At 39.3% G+C, this 18,291-nt stretch overlaps 1 protein-coding gene across 1 annotated transcript in view; it reads right to left on the bottom strand.

Annotated features, from left to right (window-relative positions):
* Positions 1-394: 394 nt before the first annotated feature.
* Positions 395-18,291, bottom strand: part of LOC107113650 (vomeronasal type-2 receptor 26-like) — a 19,078-nt gene continuing 1,181 nt past the window's right edge. Inside the window, exons 2-7 of the mRNA XM_015415001.1 lie at positions 17,924-18,080; positions 12,443-12,734; positions 12,117-12,344; positions 10,072-10,299; positions 4,002-4,128; positions 395-1,296 (exon numbers count right to left, since the gene is read on the bottom strand). Of these exons, the coding sequence (XP_015270487.1) occupies positions 395-1,296; positions 4,002-4,128; positions 10,072-10,299; positions 12,117-12,344; positions 12,443-12,734; positions 17,924-18,080 (1,934 nt within the window). The remainder of the gene's footprint in view (positions 1,297-4,001; positions 4,129-10,071; positions 10,300-12,116; positions 12,345-12,442; positions 12,735-17,923; positions 18,081-18,291) is intronic.

The following is an 18,291-nucleotide window of genomic DNA, read 5'->3' as shown; positions in this document are numbered from 1 at the left end:
CTGACTTCCAGGTGAGGCCCAGAGAGCTCCCTGATGCCACTTAATGTTCCATGTATTAGTATTGTTAGTAATTCATAGTTTTTAAGGACTTTGTTATATTATATCCTTTTGTATGTCTTAAGAGTGTTCTAACCCACCCTGAGCCTGCTGTGCGGGGAGGTAGGGCTAGGAACAAACAAACAAATAAATACAAGTATTGCCAGGCTACAAAGATTAGTTCCCCTGGACAGAATGGCAGCTTTGGAAGGTTTGGAGAGTATATTCCATGGCATTATAACCCAATGAGGTTACTCTTCCAACATCACCCTCCCCAAATGTCACCAAAATAATCAGGAATTTCCCAAACTGTAGTTGGTAACCCTTTCTGAAAGTAAGAACTAACCTAATATTCTCGTCACTTTTTTCTCCTTATTAATTGATCCCTGTGGTTCAGCTCTGGCTTCAGAATGATGATGTAGCATTTAGGGGAAAATATACAAACCAGCAAGCCAGCACTGGAGGCCAAGATGGAAAAGATCTCCAAAGCTACCATGGATTTCCCTTTGGTGCTCAAGTACGTTGGAACAAAGGACAACCAAACACTGCAAAAGACCAACATGCTGAAGGTGATAAATTTGGCTTCATTGAAACTGTCAGGTAACTTCCTGGCAAAGAAAGCCACGGCGAAGCTGGCACTGGCCAGGAAGCCCATGTAGCCCAAGACACAGTAAAACATGACAGCTGACCCCTCATTACATTGCAGGATGATTTCTCCTGTAACTGAATGCATGTCCTTATCAGGGAAGGGAGGGGAAGTACTTAGCCAAAGAGTACAAATGCCTGCTTGAATAGAGGAGCAGAAAAGGACCACAGAAGTTGCCATTCTGTTCCCAATCCATTTTCTTATCCTGGATTCTGGTTTGGTAGCCATGAAGGCTAAAACCACAGTGATGGTTTTGGCCAACACACTGGAAAGGGCCACAGAGAGGATAATGCCAAAAGTAGTTTGTCGGAGAAGGCAAGTCACTTTTCCTGGTTGTCCAATGAAGAACAAGGAGCAGAGGAAGCAGAAAAGAAGGGAGATGAGGAGAATGTAGGTGAGTCTCCGGTTGTTGGCTTTGACAATGGGCGTCTCCCGGTGCTTTATGAAAATCCCAAGCACCAAAGCTGTGATCAGAGAGAAAGAAATAGCCGAAATAGCTAGGGTAATTCCTAATAGTTCCTTGTAAGAGAGGAAACTTTGGACCTTGGGGATGCATTGGTTTTGGTTCTTCTTGGCATATTGATCTTGTGGACATTTCACACAGGCATCCATGTCTGAAAAAGAAGTAATTTCCTATCTCAAGGCTTTGATTAGTGACTAGATAATGGAGTTATAAAACATCAAATAATTTTCATTATTATTTTCAAAGAAGGGCATCATAGAAACTGTTGTTGCTGAGAAGTGACATAAAGAAAGTAAGAGTTCCACGGAGGTGTTCTGAAACTGTGAGGCCTGCTTTTAATTCTTGCTATTACAAATGAACGTGTGGTTTGTCCTTTTGTAGAGTCATGCACCATAAAGGCCTTCATTCAGGTCTCATCTCAATCATGGGTGGTGTTCCCTCTAAACTGAGTTAGTGTGACCTAGCTCACAGTTTTTTAGCCTCCAGCTCACACATTTTTGTCTTAGCTCAGGAAGGATGGCTCCAAAGCAAACTAATTTATGCAGTAACCAAATCACTCACTCACAACTTTAATGCCAGTAGCTCACAAAGTAGAATTTTTGCTCACAGGACTCCATAGTTTAGAGGGAGCATTGGTCATGGGTTTACTAAGTAGCCTTTGGACAGTTGATATCTAAGCATGCTATCTATAATATAGGCATTATAATTGTACCAGAACTACTATACTTGATGACATGAAGCATTAACATGTGTTAAATTTAGGATTACCATTTGCCTGTTTCTGGGTAAAGTCAACGGTGGTGTCACTTACAGGTGCAATATTCTAGCAATGCCCCATAATCTCTATGGATTTTATCCTAGAGATAGGGAGACTTTCTAGAGTGTAACATGGGAGGTTATATCACAGTCTCACCAACAGTCCCCAGGTTCAACCCACTGCATCTTCCTGGGTTTACTGGTTCAGGACTGCCAACACTAATTAAACTATTTAAACTAGGTCTTATTAAATGGCTGGTCTGTGTCATTTTCACTTAACTTTTAAATACAAGCTGTAACTAAGGCAGAACACTTGCAGCTTTTGGGCAACGCCTAATGATATTTATTTGTCCAATGATATTTGTTTGCTAATCATATTTATTTGTCTGAGAGAGAGAGAACAAATAGATGGGAGAGGGAGGGAGGGAGAAAAAGAAAGAAAGAAAGAAAGAAGGAAGGAAGGAAGGAAGGAAGATGGGGGGAGGGAGAGGTGGAAAGAAATCAACTTTAACTTTAAATGTATTTTGCAAGCTCCCCCCACGCCCCCACACCGGCTGGCTTGGCTTGGAGAAGTGATTTAAAGAGACAAATGCCTTCTCCAAGCCAGCAGGAGGGGGACTTTGAGAACACATGTAAAATTAAACTAGCTTTCTCTCTCTGCTCCCCTCCCCCAAGAAGAAGAAGAAGAAGAAGAAGAAGAAGAAGAAGAAGAAGAAGAGGAGGAGGAGATTGGATTTATATCCCGCCCTTCACTACCCAAAGGTGTCTCAGAGTGGCTTACAAACTCCTTTCCCTTCCCCTTCCCACCACAGACACCCTGTGAGGTAGGTGCGGCTGAGAGAGCTCTTGACAGAAACTGCTCTTTTTCAAGAACACCTCTTATCAGAACTACGGCTTGCCCAAGGTCTTCCAGCCAGGTGCAAATGGAGGAGTGGGGAATTAAACCCGGTTCTCCCATGTTAGAGTCTGCGCACTTAACCACTACACCAAACTAGCTCTCAGGGAGGGGAACACTAGCTGGGGAAGGGAAGACCGATTGGGGAGGCATGCCTCCCCTTCACTTCCCCAGCTGCCCTGCAGGGAGCCACACAATAGATGTGAAAGAGCCTCCCGAGCCACAGTTTGGCTACTCTTGTCCTAGAATGTATAGAAAAGAGGTGCTAGAACATTGTCCTTTTAGGGTTTGGTCAGATGAACATTAGTAAGCAATCCCTAAAGTAACAGCCTCTTACCACTTAATTATGCTTTTTTACATTGTGCTTCTTTTTGTGATGTGAGAAGCATTAATCTTTTTTCAAATAGCAGATTGTGTCACAAAATGGCTCCAGGCAAGTTATTGCTAACTTGTCTTGATTTTTGAAGTTCTTATGTATTGAAAACTAAAGTCAATTCAATTATTTTGAATGGATCACAACACAAGCAGAGCATGCTATTTCAACACTGAGCAAGTTCTGGAAATGTCAATTGTCCTGGGGTTTGGGCCGTGGGCTTCATTTTGCATTTCATCATCAGTGACACAGAGAGAGGATGTCAATGTCACCATGTTGTATCAAAGGGGCAACACGTGGATTTTACATGCATGTACTAGCTCTGTACAGGTTACAAAAAACCTGAATTTTTCAGGGTTTTAGTTCTCATGTACCAAAAGTGTAAATCCACGTTTTCCCCCTTTCAGACTACACATGGTGACCACACATGTCAGGAGAATCTTGGCATGGTTGTTGGCTTCTCAGTAAACATGGAGTGTAACATCCATTTATGCTACTTTGCAGCCATGTATGAACAGTCTGAAGGCACATCCAAATGTAGAACAAGGGTTCAGGTTACAAACACCTGACTTAGTGTTACAATGTTGGAAGCAAATAATCAGCAAAGTTATACCACTTTGAGAAAGAAGAAAAGACCATAGGTTATAATGTGCCCCCCCAATCATTTCTAAATTCTAGAAAACACCTGATGATCTTATTATTCAAGGAAGAGAAACAGTGATTGACCGGTGTTCCCATTCCCTCAAGATCTCAGACTGTACAAACTATCAGTATGAACAATTTTATGTAACATCCTCTTATGAATGGCATCTTTGTACATTGAGTGTCCTACCCTCGTCCAGAGAAATTGTTCCTTCTGGGCATGGAACACAATCATAGCAGCAAAACTTCTCCCCCTCCTTCTTTTTCTTGCTAAAGCCAGGATGGCAATTTTCATTGCAGTGGGAAAGGGGCACCACCTGTCCATATTCAAAAAGGACCATTAGCATCACGTACATATTCACTGAGAACAAATGTTAGTCTAGCAGTTCTTGCATTGCTGATATGGAAGGATGGCAACATAGAGTTCTAGTTGTATGGAGGAGGTTTTCAGGACTTTCTTGCTTGATTGTCAGAAAAGAGAATTGCATGAGTGATACTACTCTTGATACAGTGCCAATGATACTGTCCTTCAGTAAACTGGCCTTCCTTCCTAAGATATATAATTGGATGTTAAAGATGAATCTGTACAAAGCCCTGTACTTAGTAGTTTCCTTGGAGAGAGAAAAATGAAAAGGGCTCAAATGAAATAGGTTACCAAAATATAGAACAAAGAGTTGCAATTAAAATGCAGGATGGATTTTGGATGAAGGCCTCTGGACCCAGATGGACTGCTTTGGGACTAGAGTGTTGGCCTACAAAATGAAATGATGGTCTCTGGGAATAGCATGAGTGTTTGGGGCCTGAATAGCAGGATCCAGAATAGAACAGCAGCCCCGGGAGTAGCAACAGCATTCTGGGCCTGGACTGATAGCTTCCCCAGGAGTAGCAGAAGTGTTCTGGGACTGGTATGATGACCCCCCACAGTAGAATGACAGCCTCTGGGAGTAACAGAAATATTCTGGGACAGGAGTGACAGCCCTCAGAGTGGAATGACAGAAAAGTGTTCTGGGAATGGAATGAGAGATGGGAATAGAATGACAACCCCTACAATTGAAATCAGTGTACAGTATTTCATTCCACTCTAAAGTTTGTGATTACAAGTGCAGAGCACTGATTTCAATGAGAGTAACTGTCATTCCACCCTTGGACTTCTCACTGAAGTCCCAGAGCACTTCTACTACTCCCAGGAATGTCATTCCACTTGAGGGTTATCATTCCAGTCCCAGAGCATATCTGCTATTCCCAAGAGTCATCATTCCGCTCTAGGCCATGTCTTTGCAGTCGCAGAATAATTCTGCTACTCTCAGACCACTGGAACTAGTTGTTTTCCTTTAGAAAGTAATCATTAAATAATGTGAATGATTCTGTGAAGTTTTAGCACAATTAAAGCAAAAATTATTTTAAAACTGTTAAATCAGCTTCTATGGTTGAAGAACAGGAGTAGAAAAAGAAATTAAACTGTTGGGAAGACAGTTCTTTGAAATAAATTATAAGATGCAACATTTCCATTCAAATTTGCTTAGTTCCCCTCCTTACTATAGCCCCAACCCCACAAGTGTTTTGTATGGACAATCCCCTAATCCCATTGCAGCTTTTTTGATTGATCAAGAGAGACATAAAATTCAATAATAGAGAAATGAGGGACAAGATCCTTAGGGCATCAAATGATACTAAAGTAATTATCCAAGATGCAGAGATAAAAATTCTAAAAGAAGTTCCATGGAGAGTCAGAGAGAAACGGCAAAACTAAACAGTCTTAACGAATCTACTAAGATCAAATGGATTTACATCTAGATGGCTAGTGCCAGAAGGAGAATTATTTAACCATGATGACATAAGACACAAAATAGATTCCATATATAAAGTGGAAGGCTTCCTGGAAAGATATAGAGAGAACCTAGGTTAGCAAGAAGAAGAAGAAAGTGAAATGGAGGAAGAAGCTACTGGAACAATAGCAGAAAAAGCAAAAAAAAATGGACAGGGTAGGGGAAAGAAATGATTAAACTTGACTCCTTCACATGTACTTACAAGATACCAATACAGAATTAAAACAAAGGGAAATAAAAACAAAGATGGACAGAATGAAAAAACTTAAAACATTTTCCATTAATGTGAATGGGCTTAACAGCCCACAAAAAAGAAGAAGAACATTCCACCAACTAAGTAAATTTCAGATGGCTATATCATGCCTACAAGAGACTCATATTAGGAAGGACGGCATAAAATACCTCACATCTAAGAAATTAGGAAATTTATTTTTGCCGCAGATTCAAAAAAAGGAAAGGGGCATGGCTATATATGACAAAGAATATTGTGACCATAATTAATATACTCATCAAATGATGGAAGAATAGTTGTAATTTCAGTTTTAAGACAAAATAGAAGGACTTTAAATGTAAATATTTATACTGCTAATTAAAATGGGGGGGGATTCCAATCGGCCCGAGAAATATTGGCAATGCAACAATTTGATGAGATATGCATTATAGGAGACTATAATGCAGTATTTGATGCAAAAATAGATAGGAAAAAACAGACCAAAAAAAAAAGGAAATGTTCTTTCTGGAATTCGCAGAAGAACAAAGCATAGTTGACACATGGAGAATTAGAAATCAAGGTAAGAAAGATTATACATATTACTCAGCAAGGTACAACTCATGGTCCCAAATGAATATGGCATGGATTTCAACCTCCATGGTGAATGAAATAATAGAGATAAAAATATTACCCAATACATTTGCAGATCATAGTCCATTAATTTTAACTTTTCAGGGGATACAAAAAAAGACAAGTTGGACTATGAACAAAGATCTGTTAAAGGGATGAAGAGTTTGTTAAGAAAATTAAAATAAAGATTCAAGAGTTTTTTAAACTAAACATTCAACCAGATATATCTATAGAAATAGTATGGGAGACATTCAAAGCATTTTTAAGAGGCTGGTGTATTAATCAAGATGCCTGGAAAAAGAAACAAAAGAGAAAGCAAAATGAAAATTTGGGGGGAAAAAAAAAGTTAGGATGAAGAAGAATTCTGACTCTGGAAAAATAAATACAAAACTAAGGTTACTACAACATCAAATTAATTTAATATTGACACAAGAAATAGCTAAGAATATAGGATATGCCAAACAATATTATTTTGAAACTGCAAATAAACCGATAGGATGGCTATCATACAAACTAAGGAAAGAAAGAGAAAAAAAGATAATTAAAACTCTAAGAAATGAAAAGGGAGAAGAAAAGCATAATTTACAGGATCTGAAAACTATAGCAGAAAATTTCTTCAAAAAACTATACAAAAAGAATACTCAAAATACCCAACTAACAAAAGAATATCTTTACAAACAGAATATGAAAAAGTTCGATAAAAAGCAGAAATCAATATTAAATGAGCCAATTTCAATCTGTGAAATTATAGAAGCAATAAAGAAACAAAAAAACAAACCCAAAACACCGGGTTAAGATGGACTTTCAATTGAAATGTATAAGAGGTCTGATAATCAAATAGTATTGCCATTAAAACATCTGTTACAAAACATAACAAGAACAGAAAAACTTCCAGACTCATGGAATCAAGCCTGGATTCCATTAACCACAAACCTAACTCAGATGAAAACAATATTAAGAACTATATAGACCAATATCACTGCTAAACGCAGATTATAAAATATTTGCAACAATATTAGCCACCAGGCTGATAAATCTTAGTACAAATTATACACCAAGATCAAGCAGGGGTTTTTTTTTGCCAAAAAGGCAAATTAAAAACAACATACGGACTATCCTTAATGTGCTAGAATACTACGAAATGCATCCAGGAAAACAGATGGCCTTAATATTTCTTGATGCCAAAAAAGCTTTTGATAATGTCAGCTGGGAATTTTTATTACAAAAGTTAGAGGCATGGGATTGTGGTACAAAATTTCTTACAGTTATCAAAGCTATATACAATACTCAGTTTGCAAAAAATTATAGAAAATGGAGATATGACGCAAAACATTAAAATACAAAAAGGTACGAGACAAGGATGCCCATTATCACCATTATTATTCGTATTCACATTAGAAACATTGAATGATTTAATACGAGAAAATAAAAAAGATAACAGGCCTCAAGATAAAAGGAGAGGAATTTAAACGACAAGCATTTGCCGATTACTTGATCTTTGTATTAGAAGAACCAATAGTATCTATTCGTTACCTTGTGAAAACAATTGAAGGATACAGGCAAGTAGCAGGTCTCAAAATTAACTACAAAAAGACTAACATACTAACCAAAAACTGTACACAGAATCAAATAAGCCAACTACAAGAAACATCTGCTATGGAAATATTAAAAAAGTCAAATATTTAGGTATATTATTAACTAATAGAAATAACACACGGATAGAAGGTAATTATACCAAATTACTGACAGATACAAAGAAAGACCTTCAAAAGTGGAAATATCTTAAATTGTCATTCATTGGGAAAATAGCAACATGAAAGATGAAAGTTGGAACACTTTCCCTATGAGGAAACGTTAAAGCGCTTAGGGCTCTTTAGCTTGGAGAAATGATGACTGAGGGGTGACATGATTGAGGTTTATAAGATTATGTATGGAAAAGAGCAGGTAGAGAAAGAGGTTCTTTTCTCCCTTTCTCACGATACAAGAACTCGTGGGCACTCCATGAAATTGCTGAGCGGTCGGGTTGGAATGGATAAAAAGAAGTACTTCTTTACCCAAAGAGTGATTAACACATGGAATTCACTGCCACAGGAAGTGGTGGTGGCTACAAGCTTGGACGGCTTCAAAAGGGAATTAGATAAGCATATGGAGCAGAGGTCCATCAGTGGCTATTAGCCACAAGGTATAGATGGGGGCTCTGGGGCAAGTTATGCTCTTTCTTTTTGGTGCTTGGGGGGGGTCAACAGTGGGAGGGCTTCTAATGTCCTGGCCCCACTGGTGGACCTCCTGATGGCACTGGTATTTCTGGCCACTGTGTGATACAGAGTGTTGGACTGGATGGGCCTTTGGCCTGATCCAACACTGGCGTCTCTTATGTTCTTATGAATATATTACCCAGATTTCTCTTTCTAGTTCAAAATTTACCGATTTTAAGAACAACACAACACTTTAAAGACTTGGATAGAATCTGCAATCAATCTGTATGGCATAAAATGAGACCTCGAATCAAAGGGAAAGTACTGCAAGATAAAAAAATAGAGAGCTATGAGACCTTATTAGATAGAAATAATAAACCGGATACTGAAGAGAATCTTCTCTCACAAAACATAAAGTTAACATGGTGGGAAACTTTACAATTTACCACTAGGTATAATAAAGATAACAAGATAGGTTTCGATGGGACAAAAAATGATTTGGATAAGATTTGATTTTCTAAAAATGATAAAATGATTCAAAAAGTTATATAATTTTTGTTAGACGATTTTATGCAAGATGAAGCAGTAAAAACAATGATGGTTACTTCAATGCAAGATTTAGAACGCAATATAGATTTAGAATCTTGGTCCAAAATTTGGAACATAGTAAAGTTCATGAGAACAATACCCTATATGAAAATATTTATAAAATGTTTCATAGGTGGCACTGGTCACCCGATAAAATAGCTAAATGTTACCCAAATATGACAAATAACTGCTGGAAATGTAAAAACAGTATAGGAGCTTTTTACCACATGTGGTGGAAATGTGGAATAATTCAGAAATATTGGCATAAAATACACAAAATAATAATGGCAATAATGAATATTTAATTACCCTTCACACCATCAGTCTTTTTACTAAATATGATTCCTGATAATTATGAAAAAATGATCTGTATATAATAACTTATACTTTAACATCCACAAGAATGTTGGAAATCAGATAGAACACCTTCAAGAGAGGAATTAATACAAAGATTGTTGGAAATTGCGGAATTGAACAGGTTAAATATTATATTACAAGGAAAAGATGAAGAATTGTATTCCAAACGATGGACTAGAGTGTATGCATGGTTAAATAACAAGTTTGAAAACTAGACTCAAAATACTGTGTACTTCTTTTTTCTTTTCTATCCTGTTATGTAAAAAAAACCCCTATAAATAAATATGCAAAAAAAAAAGGGACTCCTTATCCTTTTTCTACAGTGGAAAATATTAAGTCCAGCCCACTGGGTCCAAAAGTTTCTAAGTCTCTACCCCTATGTCAAGGGCAGGCAGAGTTATATATAACTTTTTCTGCTCTTCATACACTCAAGACTCTGTCTCTATGTCTCACCTGGTTAAAGGTTCTGTGCCACACAATCCGATCATCAATAAGGGTCAGCTCTTTGCCTGGAGGAGCCCGAGGATCCAGTCTTCCCACTTTTACTCTTGCAAAAGATCCATTTGGGAATGTTACCCAGTTTGTCACATCAAAGCCAACATTCAGTTCTCCATTTCCATCAAAACACATTGTGTCCCCAGCGCTGTTGTTGAACTTGATGCTCCTGAGAAAATGATGGAGCTAACAGAGAAAGAAATGGTCAGACGAGGATACGCCAAATGCAAAGATTACAATTATTGTTGCAAAGATGGCCAGGAATGAATGAACAGATGATTCTGGCTGAAAATCAGGGAAAAGCTTAAATGACTATGACCTGAGTGACATTGTTCTGGGGAGGCCAAGATTATTGAATGACACTTGTTTCTACACGAAAAAAAAATAAATTGGTTGTCAATCTAGAGAGTACAGTGGTGCTATTCACTGAGGAGTTCAGAAATGGATTATACTCCTCCCCAAAGATTTTGGGACCCTCCTTGTGTGTGTAACCAAATTAAAGCTTAGAACTCTAGAACTCTTTACGAATTTTGACTGGGTCTCCAGGTATGATCCAGCTTTCAGAGGCTTTATTTGGTCATGATTGTCTATGCTTTCATTGCTTGCAGGTTGGCCAGACCTCCAGGTGAAAGGTATTCAGGAATCTCCTCTGCCCCAGAAAAGGCACTAGTACACTAGACATACTGGATAGCACGGATCTACACTGGATAAATTTGGTTGAAGCAGAATGCAAAGTGCTGCTGGTTCTTACCTATAAATCCCCCAGTTAACTAAGACCAGGTTTCCTAACTAGTAGACTACCGAATACCTGAACTTGCTCTCCAGTCAACATGATCTGTGGATGGCCTGATCTGTGTGCTCTCACTGGCAGAATGAAGGACAGAAATCCAGATATTTTCTCCTTGCAGTGCCAAGCTCTGGATGTTCCACCAAAGAGAACATCAGCAATCATTTATGAAGTGGCTGAAGACATATTTGTTGTCCCACTCTCTGGAAAAACCTGTTACTGACAGGCTGTTTTTAATTTATTTATTCTGCTGCAATACATAAAAGGTTTCTTTGTAGCCAATATTGATGTTTAAATTATTTTAGGTATTTTATTTTACTACTGAATATTTTTGCTGATTATAACAGGTCGCTTTGCTCTGAATGATTTAGCTGGTTCACTGTTTCTACCTGCTTATGAATACTATAGCTGTTTTGTTGCTCTTTATCATTTTGTAGGCTAGGTATCCTGTGTTTTTATGATGTGTATGTTTCTAAAATCACTTTAAAAGAACATGTACAAATATTCAAAATAAAATAATAACAGGTAAAGTTTGCTATGGAAATGGCAAGGTGTCTTTGAAATGCAATCTTTGAGATGCAATTACCTGCCATGGTTGCACATTATAGAACTCTAGAGTCCTCCCTTCTTCCATTCTTCTGTGCTTAGATATGAATACGTAGGTGGCATGTAAAGCATGTGCCACTGCATAGACAGCATTGTAGACATTATAGCTGTGGCCAGTCATGCTCATTTCAAACAAAACATGTGGAATAGAATCCAGCTTCTCCTCCCCAGTACACATTTCCTTGCTGTCCCCATGAACATTTGGATTCCTCAGGGCACAGCTGAATGCCTGCTCCCAGAAGTTCTCGATAAAACCATCTCCTTTTGCCCAGGAAGGGCTTATGGACTGCAGGAATGTTTGGAATCCAGGTGGTTGATGGGAGTGAACTGCAAGGGATAGGGCACCGTGGAAGGTTTCTATATCCCAAACCCTTTGGACAGAGACTGATTCAAAGTCCCAGTGGCATGTAATAATCCATACTTTATGAAGAGAAGGAAATGAAATGAAGGGTCCTAAAAACAGCAAAATTCTCAAAATGAACATGGATGAGTTTTCTCCATATACAAAGCACACATTGGCTTTGGTATGAGTGAGAAAAAATAAATATTCCGGTGGCCTTATAAGTGCATCCATCACATCTTGGAAATAAGTCTGTTTTGGTAGTCTTACAGTGAAGTCAAAACAGATGCCATTCTCAGAAAGCATTGGCACCATCATCTGCAAGAACTTGTCCCCACTGTCATCATCCAAAACAAACAGTAGAATCCAGGTCCATCTGAAGTAGCGAAATAACTGGATAAATCCCATATATTGAATGGCTTCATTGGGGACCATCGGATACATGGAAGAAAGTAGCAATTTGTTCTCTTGCACCAGGGAAAATGATCCATAAATGAGCTAGGGGAAGAAGTATAGTTTGTTAAAGATAGAATGAAACATGCCATTCAAACATGTCAAAGCAGTGAAATTTCCATAGCTCTGTACGGATGGCCTACCTGTGGTATTTTGTAAATGGTGACTGTGGAGGCAATTTGAGCAGATATGTGTGAACTCAGTCCTCCAATGACTGCCCTGGGATTGCTCTGTGTTTCACACTGGAAATTGGGGAGAAACTTGGTCTGTGAAGAAAGCAAACTCAAAGTAGCTTTAGAGGTCATCTTTGCATTGTAGTAGCTGTTGAAGATGTGAAAGCCCAAAGTGATGTTTGGTAAGATGTTGGGGTTCCCATTGATTTCTTTTACAGCAAAAGCCAATGCCAAGTTGTGCTGGTAGTTCTTTGGCACTGATCTATAATGAGAATTTTAGATGAGCTTGACAACCAAGAACATTATGTATGTGTGTGTGTGTGTATAAAATCAGTTCATCAAATTTATATTATCTCCTTTATAGAATCACAGATCAGCCTAGAGCATCCCTGACAATGTTTTTTCCAGCATCTGCTTACAGACTGCCAGTGAAAGGAAGCTCCCCAGGCAGCTGTTTCCACTGTTGAACAATTAAATTAGGTGGAATCTTCACTGGTATTTCCACTGCTTCGGCTACCCTCTCGCTCCATCGCCAAAAAAAATTTCCACATCTCTTTAGGTTTTGCTCTCCTACTGCACTGTTATCATTTCTGCTGTCTGCATTATTTTATTGCCCTATGGTTTCTGCTCTGTCATGATTGTGGCTTCTCTCTGGCTCAAATGAATGTGCTTAAAATCACTCTAAGCCCCCCCCCCCCCCAAGTGCTAATCAGAGACTTATCTGCTCTGTTTACCTTCTGAGCGCACATAGAGGAATGTAAGAAACTTTTCCCTTGCTTGACAAGCTAAGAGTGAATGATTTTATCGTGTTTTGTGATTTTTATATTGCCTGAAAAGTTAGAGAAAGATCCCTTCTACATACATACATACATACATTCTGCAAGCTAAACACCCAGTCTTTACAGTTTTTTTAGCTATTTTGGCTATTTTTGCTTTCTTGTTTAAACCAAAAGCTGGGCAAAACTGAAAGCTGAAAAATCCTTCTCTTTGAATGTAAAGAGAAGTTTATAACTTGTTGGCTTGTTGCCTTAAGTAATTTATTGCCTTGTGTAAAGCTAATGGGTGATGGCAAACACCAGGCGTGCTAGAGAAGAGGGAGGAGAACAACAACATTCCTGGCCAGCAAGCAGAAAAAAATAGCAGATTTTTGGTACCACTTTGAAACAAGCATCACACTAGTATAAAGAAAGACGGCATCAAGACTGCTTTAAAAATGAAATGCAGATTAAGCCTTAAATTCATTATTGCGAATCCTTTAAGGAGATTCTTCATCAAACAATGCTTCCGTCCTTTAAAACTATCTTTTTACAGCTGTGCTTTTAACAGTGGTTTGTTACTTGTAAGTGATAATGTTTATCTCAGTGTCAACCCCCCCCCCCAAAAAAAATCATGGTGGTTTGTGCATGTGAAATGGAATTATGGATATTGGAGAAGTAACTATGTGAATGAGATTAGCTTACATCATAGCTGTGCCCTTTAAAGACAAAACTGTACAGAAATACTGAGCAACCTTATTTCAGGAAAAGTTTTGTTAAAAGGTAATTAGGAGCAACTGAAATAAGAAAGGTTTCTTCATAGGATATATTCCTGTGCAAGTGCTAATGTTTAAAGTGTTTTGGGATGACTGGAAATGAACATAAATTCCAATCTGAATATCTTGTCTTTGTTAATCATATAATATAATTTAATCAGAAAGATTTTATCTCCAGTCTGTGGCAAGGAGTGTGTATCTGAATGTTGTTTTTATTGGCATAACAAAATGAAATGATGAAATTCACCACAGGGCAGGTTTGGGGAAAGCATTTTAATCTTTGTGATGCCATATCTGACCTCCATGGTTAATTCCCCCTTTCTATTCTTACTTTAATGAGTAGGGGGTTGTGCATGTAAATATGTACTTGATGGTGCCCCTGTTAGCCAGCAAGGAGCTTTTTGCTCTCTTATGAACTATGAAATGTGCACCAGGGTGTAAAAGGACTATGATGCCAGGTAACCAGAGTGAGATGCCAGCCACACACAACAGCAGATGCCTGAGATGATGTGCCCACGGTTTCCAAAGGGTTGCCCAGTTCCAGAGACTTTTTCCTATACACACCACAAGCACTACACAAGCAGCCACCTTGCCATTGCAAGTTAAGCAATGGAGTCAAAATACCATTAAGTGACTCTGTTCCAGAAACCTAACATGTTTCTCCCCCCAACATCTTCATTGCTGCAAAGCCTACACAAAGGAACATCTTCCACAATCCCTTAACAAAAGTATTGGCTTCGCTGCCTACCTAGGAGAACCGGTTCTGGCAGCCTCAAGACAAAGGAGGACAATCAGTGCTAAACGATGACTCAATGTCCATCCAGGTGTCTCTGTTACCAGCTTAATTAACAGTTCGATATTGCCCAATCTAGACTCCTCTCCTCCACTGCATATGTGATTTTTGGACCTCATGGGGGTTGTCTTCTGGGAGGGGTCCAGCAAGTCCTCCCCCCTATGTCATCCCAAGGGAGGGGACCTGCAAAGTCCACCTCCTAAGCTCGCCTAATAAAAGATGACACACAGAGATGCTCTCTCTCTCTCTCTCTCTCTCTCTCTCTCTCTCTCCTCCCCCTCAATGACCTCTATACTCTCTACCTCTTGAACTTGTGGCTATCTTGTCACCTACCCTTACCTAAGACTCCTGGTCTGCGCAGCCAGAGTCCCACGTGCTTTCTGCTGGTTCAGTCTGCACGCTCCCATTTCCTAGCATAATCCCCATTTTCCTAGAACTCTCCTATTTTTCCATTTGAAAGACTTCATCTCTTCAGGATCAGATAAAAGTATTGCCCAACCAACGAAACTCCTGCTAACGCAAATGTGCTATCCCAATCTCTCTAAGTTTCTTAGCCCTGTATAATTGTTTGTGTGTTTGGTGTAATGTTTCATTGTGCATAAAATACAGTAAAAGACTTTGATTTAAACTAATATCAGCCTGCTTGTCTGTTACTAGTACTCTGGATAAGTGGCAGTCTTTGTATATACAGGTGATCGCTCCCATATGCCAATTGCTATTTATAAATAATTCATATTCCCCTAATATTGATAAGAAATCAGAGCAATTTGGCTATCATCCCACTGATATGAAGACTGAAGGGGAGGGATGTTTTATCCTTGCAAGATGAAAGGATGTGAATGATGGGCTATTTGTGAATCCCCCCCCACATCATGGCTCAGGATACTAGCCAGCTGACTTTACATGTAATGACCTACCCTCCCTGTTCCTGGAAATCAAAATATGGCTGATGCATCCCATAAACCCAGCCTACCTTCCTAGTTGATGTCAAGAAGAAACAGGCAAAAACCCCAAATGACCCTCTGACTCAGCCAGTCATAGAGGAGCCCCAAACTTGCTGCTTGACAAGGCCTTAAACATCCATGAGTTCATAGCCCAAGAGAGACTGAAGCATGAGACCCTGAAACCACTGGTTCATCCCATGTTGCCATACACATACATTCCAATTGTGGCATAAGGCAAATTCTGTTTGGAAAGGGTGGTAAGCCTTGATATGATGCCTTTCAGTGGACACAACTGCAGAAGCCAAATTCCACTTCCAGAAGCTCAGGTCCACATATATTTTACATATTCCATGTATACTGCAAACTGGAAAAGTATCTCCCTTCTTCCTCAACTCCTTAGTAAATAATCTTCATCCATGTTCTGGTCCTACTTTGTCTTGAATACAAAAATATCTTCTCTATCATTCAGTTCTTACACTTCGGCCCCTGTCTCCAACCGGCACTCTGCCACCAAAATCACTCCATTCTCCCTGTTTGATGATTTCCCTAACACCCTTTGGCTGGATTCCTCTTATCTCCTGGATCTAACACAGCCTCCTCACCTTTACCATTGCACCCTGTCATGGCTACCCTACCTCTCATTACCCTTCATTACCATACCCTGATGTATCCCTGCCCCTGGTCATCATTTTTCCAACCTCACAACATGAGGCACCAGAGGTTTCTTGTCCCTTTGGCTACCACTCTTAACATTATGTTCCTTTTGCCTCTATCTGCTTCCCAGGCCAGTAGAGTGCTGTCAGCTCTTTCACTGCCTTCAGATCCATCTGCAAAGTCCCCCTCTTCTGTGAAGTTTTAGACATAACCCTTCAGATACTTACTAAGCCAAAGTACATGCCATGTAAAGATAAGCTCATTTTTCCCCTTTCTTCTTCTCTGCACTCCACCTCACTCTGCTCCTCTCGCTGCCATCCATCCAACTATCAGATATTTTAATCCACAAGATGACATAATTTTCCCTTTAAAAAAACTCTATAGAAGAAGGTGCCTGGGTGAGAAGTGCGTGTGTGTTAATTTTTGTTCCTTTGCCTGCTGATGGGGGGGGACAAAATGGGGTGAGACATGGTGCCATAATTCCTAGTGCATGGGGTAGGGGGATATATTTATTTAAAACACTTTTATGCTTCCCCTCCATTCAATCAGTGGTCCGTATGTCGGTGAACATAAAAACGATAAAACATTTAAACGATCAAAAATACAGTTAAAATGATACAATTGAATTCAAAACACATAAGCACACAGGACCAGAAGAGGAGATGATATCGTTATAAAAGGTATGCCACATGAAACAAAAAAGGTTTTCACTTGCTGGGAAAAGACACAGAGGGAGACAGTTGAACCTCCCTCAGGAGAGGGGCTAAACAGTCAGTGATGATGCCACAGGCTGACCCATGAAGTCATCTTGTGCATAATGCTCAAAATCCAACTACCTGAAAATAATTATGCATATTGTCCTTGGATTTATATTTCTACTCCAAGATGAAACTCCATTCTGTTGTGGTGCAAATGATCCCACCAACAAACTGGGTGTTCTTTGGCAAGATGTAGGGATTCCCATTGATCTCTTTTACGGCAACAGCCAAACTGAGTAACAGTCCGCTTAGAACTAACTCAGTATATTAAGGACTACATAACCCTTCAGATACTTACTAAGCCATAGTACATGCCACGTAAAGATAAGCTCCTTCTTCCCCTTTCTTCTTCTCTCCACTCCACCTCTCTCTGCTCTTTTCACTGCCATCCATCCATCTATCTGAGATTTTATTCCACAAGACAATCTAATTTTCCCTTTCTTTTTTTAAAAAAACAACACCATGGATGAAGGGGACTTTCAAAAGCCTGTACTCTTAACCTCTTGTTGGTTTCTAAGGTGCTGTTAGACTGGAATCTAACAGTACACATTGATAGCTAAATGAATAAATGATAGAAAGAGTACGAAAGAAAGCCTTACATAGCCTCAGAAACGGAAAACTCCTCAGGCTGCAGGTCAAATGAAGGAGTGTTGTGTACGTAGGCGACTTGAGAAACAATCTCACCAACAATCAGGTCACCAGGCTGGTAAAATGAATGTGGAAGAGGAAGAAGATCAACAGGTGTGGTGCACTGACTGGAATGCTTCTTACATACCGCCTGGCACAGCAATAAAAGCAGCAGCGCCTTCCTCGTGTCCATCTTTTCCTCTATTCACAGGTGACTGCTGGCATGTGATCAGGATTTGTTTACTTCTGACATTTCCTGGATGAGTAAATGAATCTGCTGATGTGCTTGAGCTACTTAAACCTAAAAGGAAATATCAGCAGCAGAAGGTTCAGTTACTGGATGCTTGTCTCCATCCCTTCATCTTCATTACTTTGTACAATGCAATTTCTGTGCCTGCTTGCATTCTCCTCTCTGGAGAAATAACCCTATCTACAATTACTGTATCCATGTCTGAAACTAACCTTCTTTTTAAAATTTAAATTGTGAAACAAACCTTTGGTGATCTAAGTAG

Source organism: Gekko japonicus, unplaced genomic scaffold (genome assembly GCF_001447785.1).
Source record: "Gekko japonicus isolate JY-2015 unplaced genomic scaffold, Gekko_japonicus_V1.1 scaffold5163, whole genome shotgun sequence".
Taxonomy (NCBI): domain Eukaryota; kingdom Metazoa; phylum Chordata; class Lepidosauria; order Squamata; family Gekkonidae; genus Gekko; species Gekko japonicus.
The sequence above is the reverse complement of the archived record's forward strand: the minus strand, read 5'-3'. Positions and strand labels throughout refer to the sequence as shown.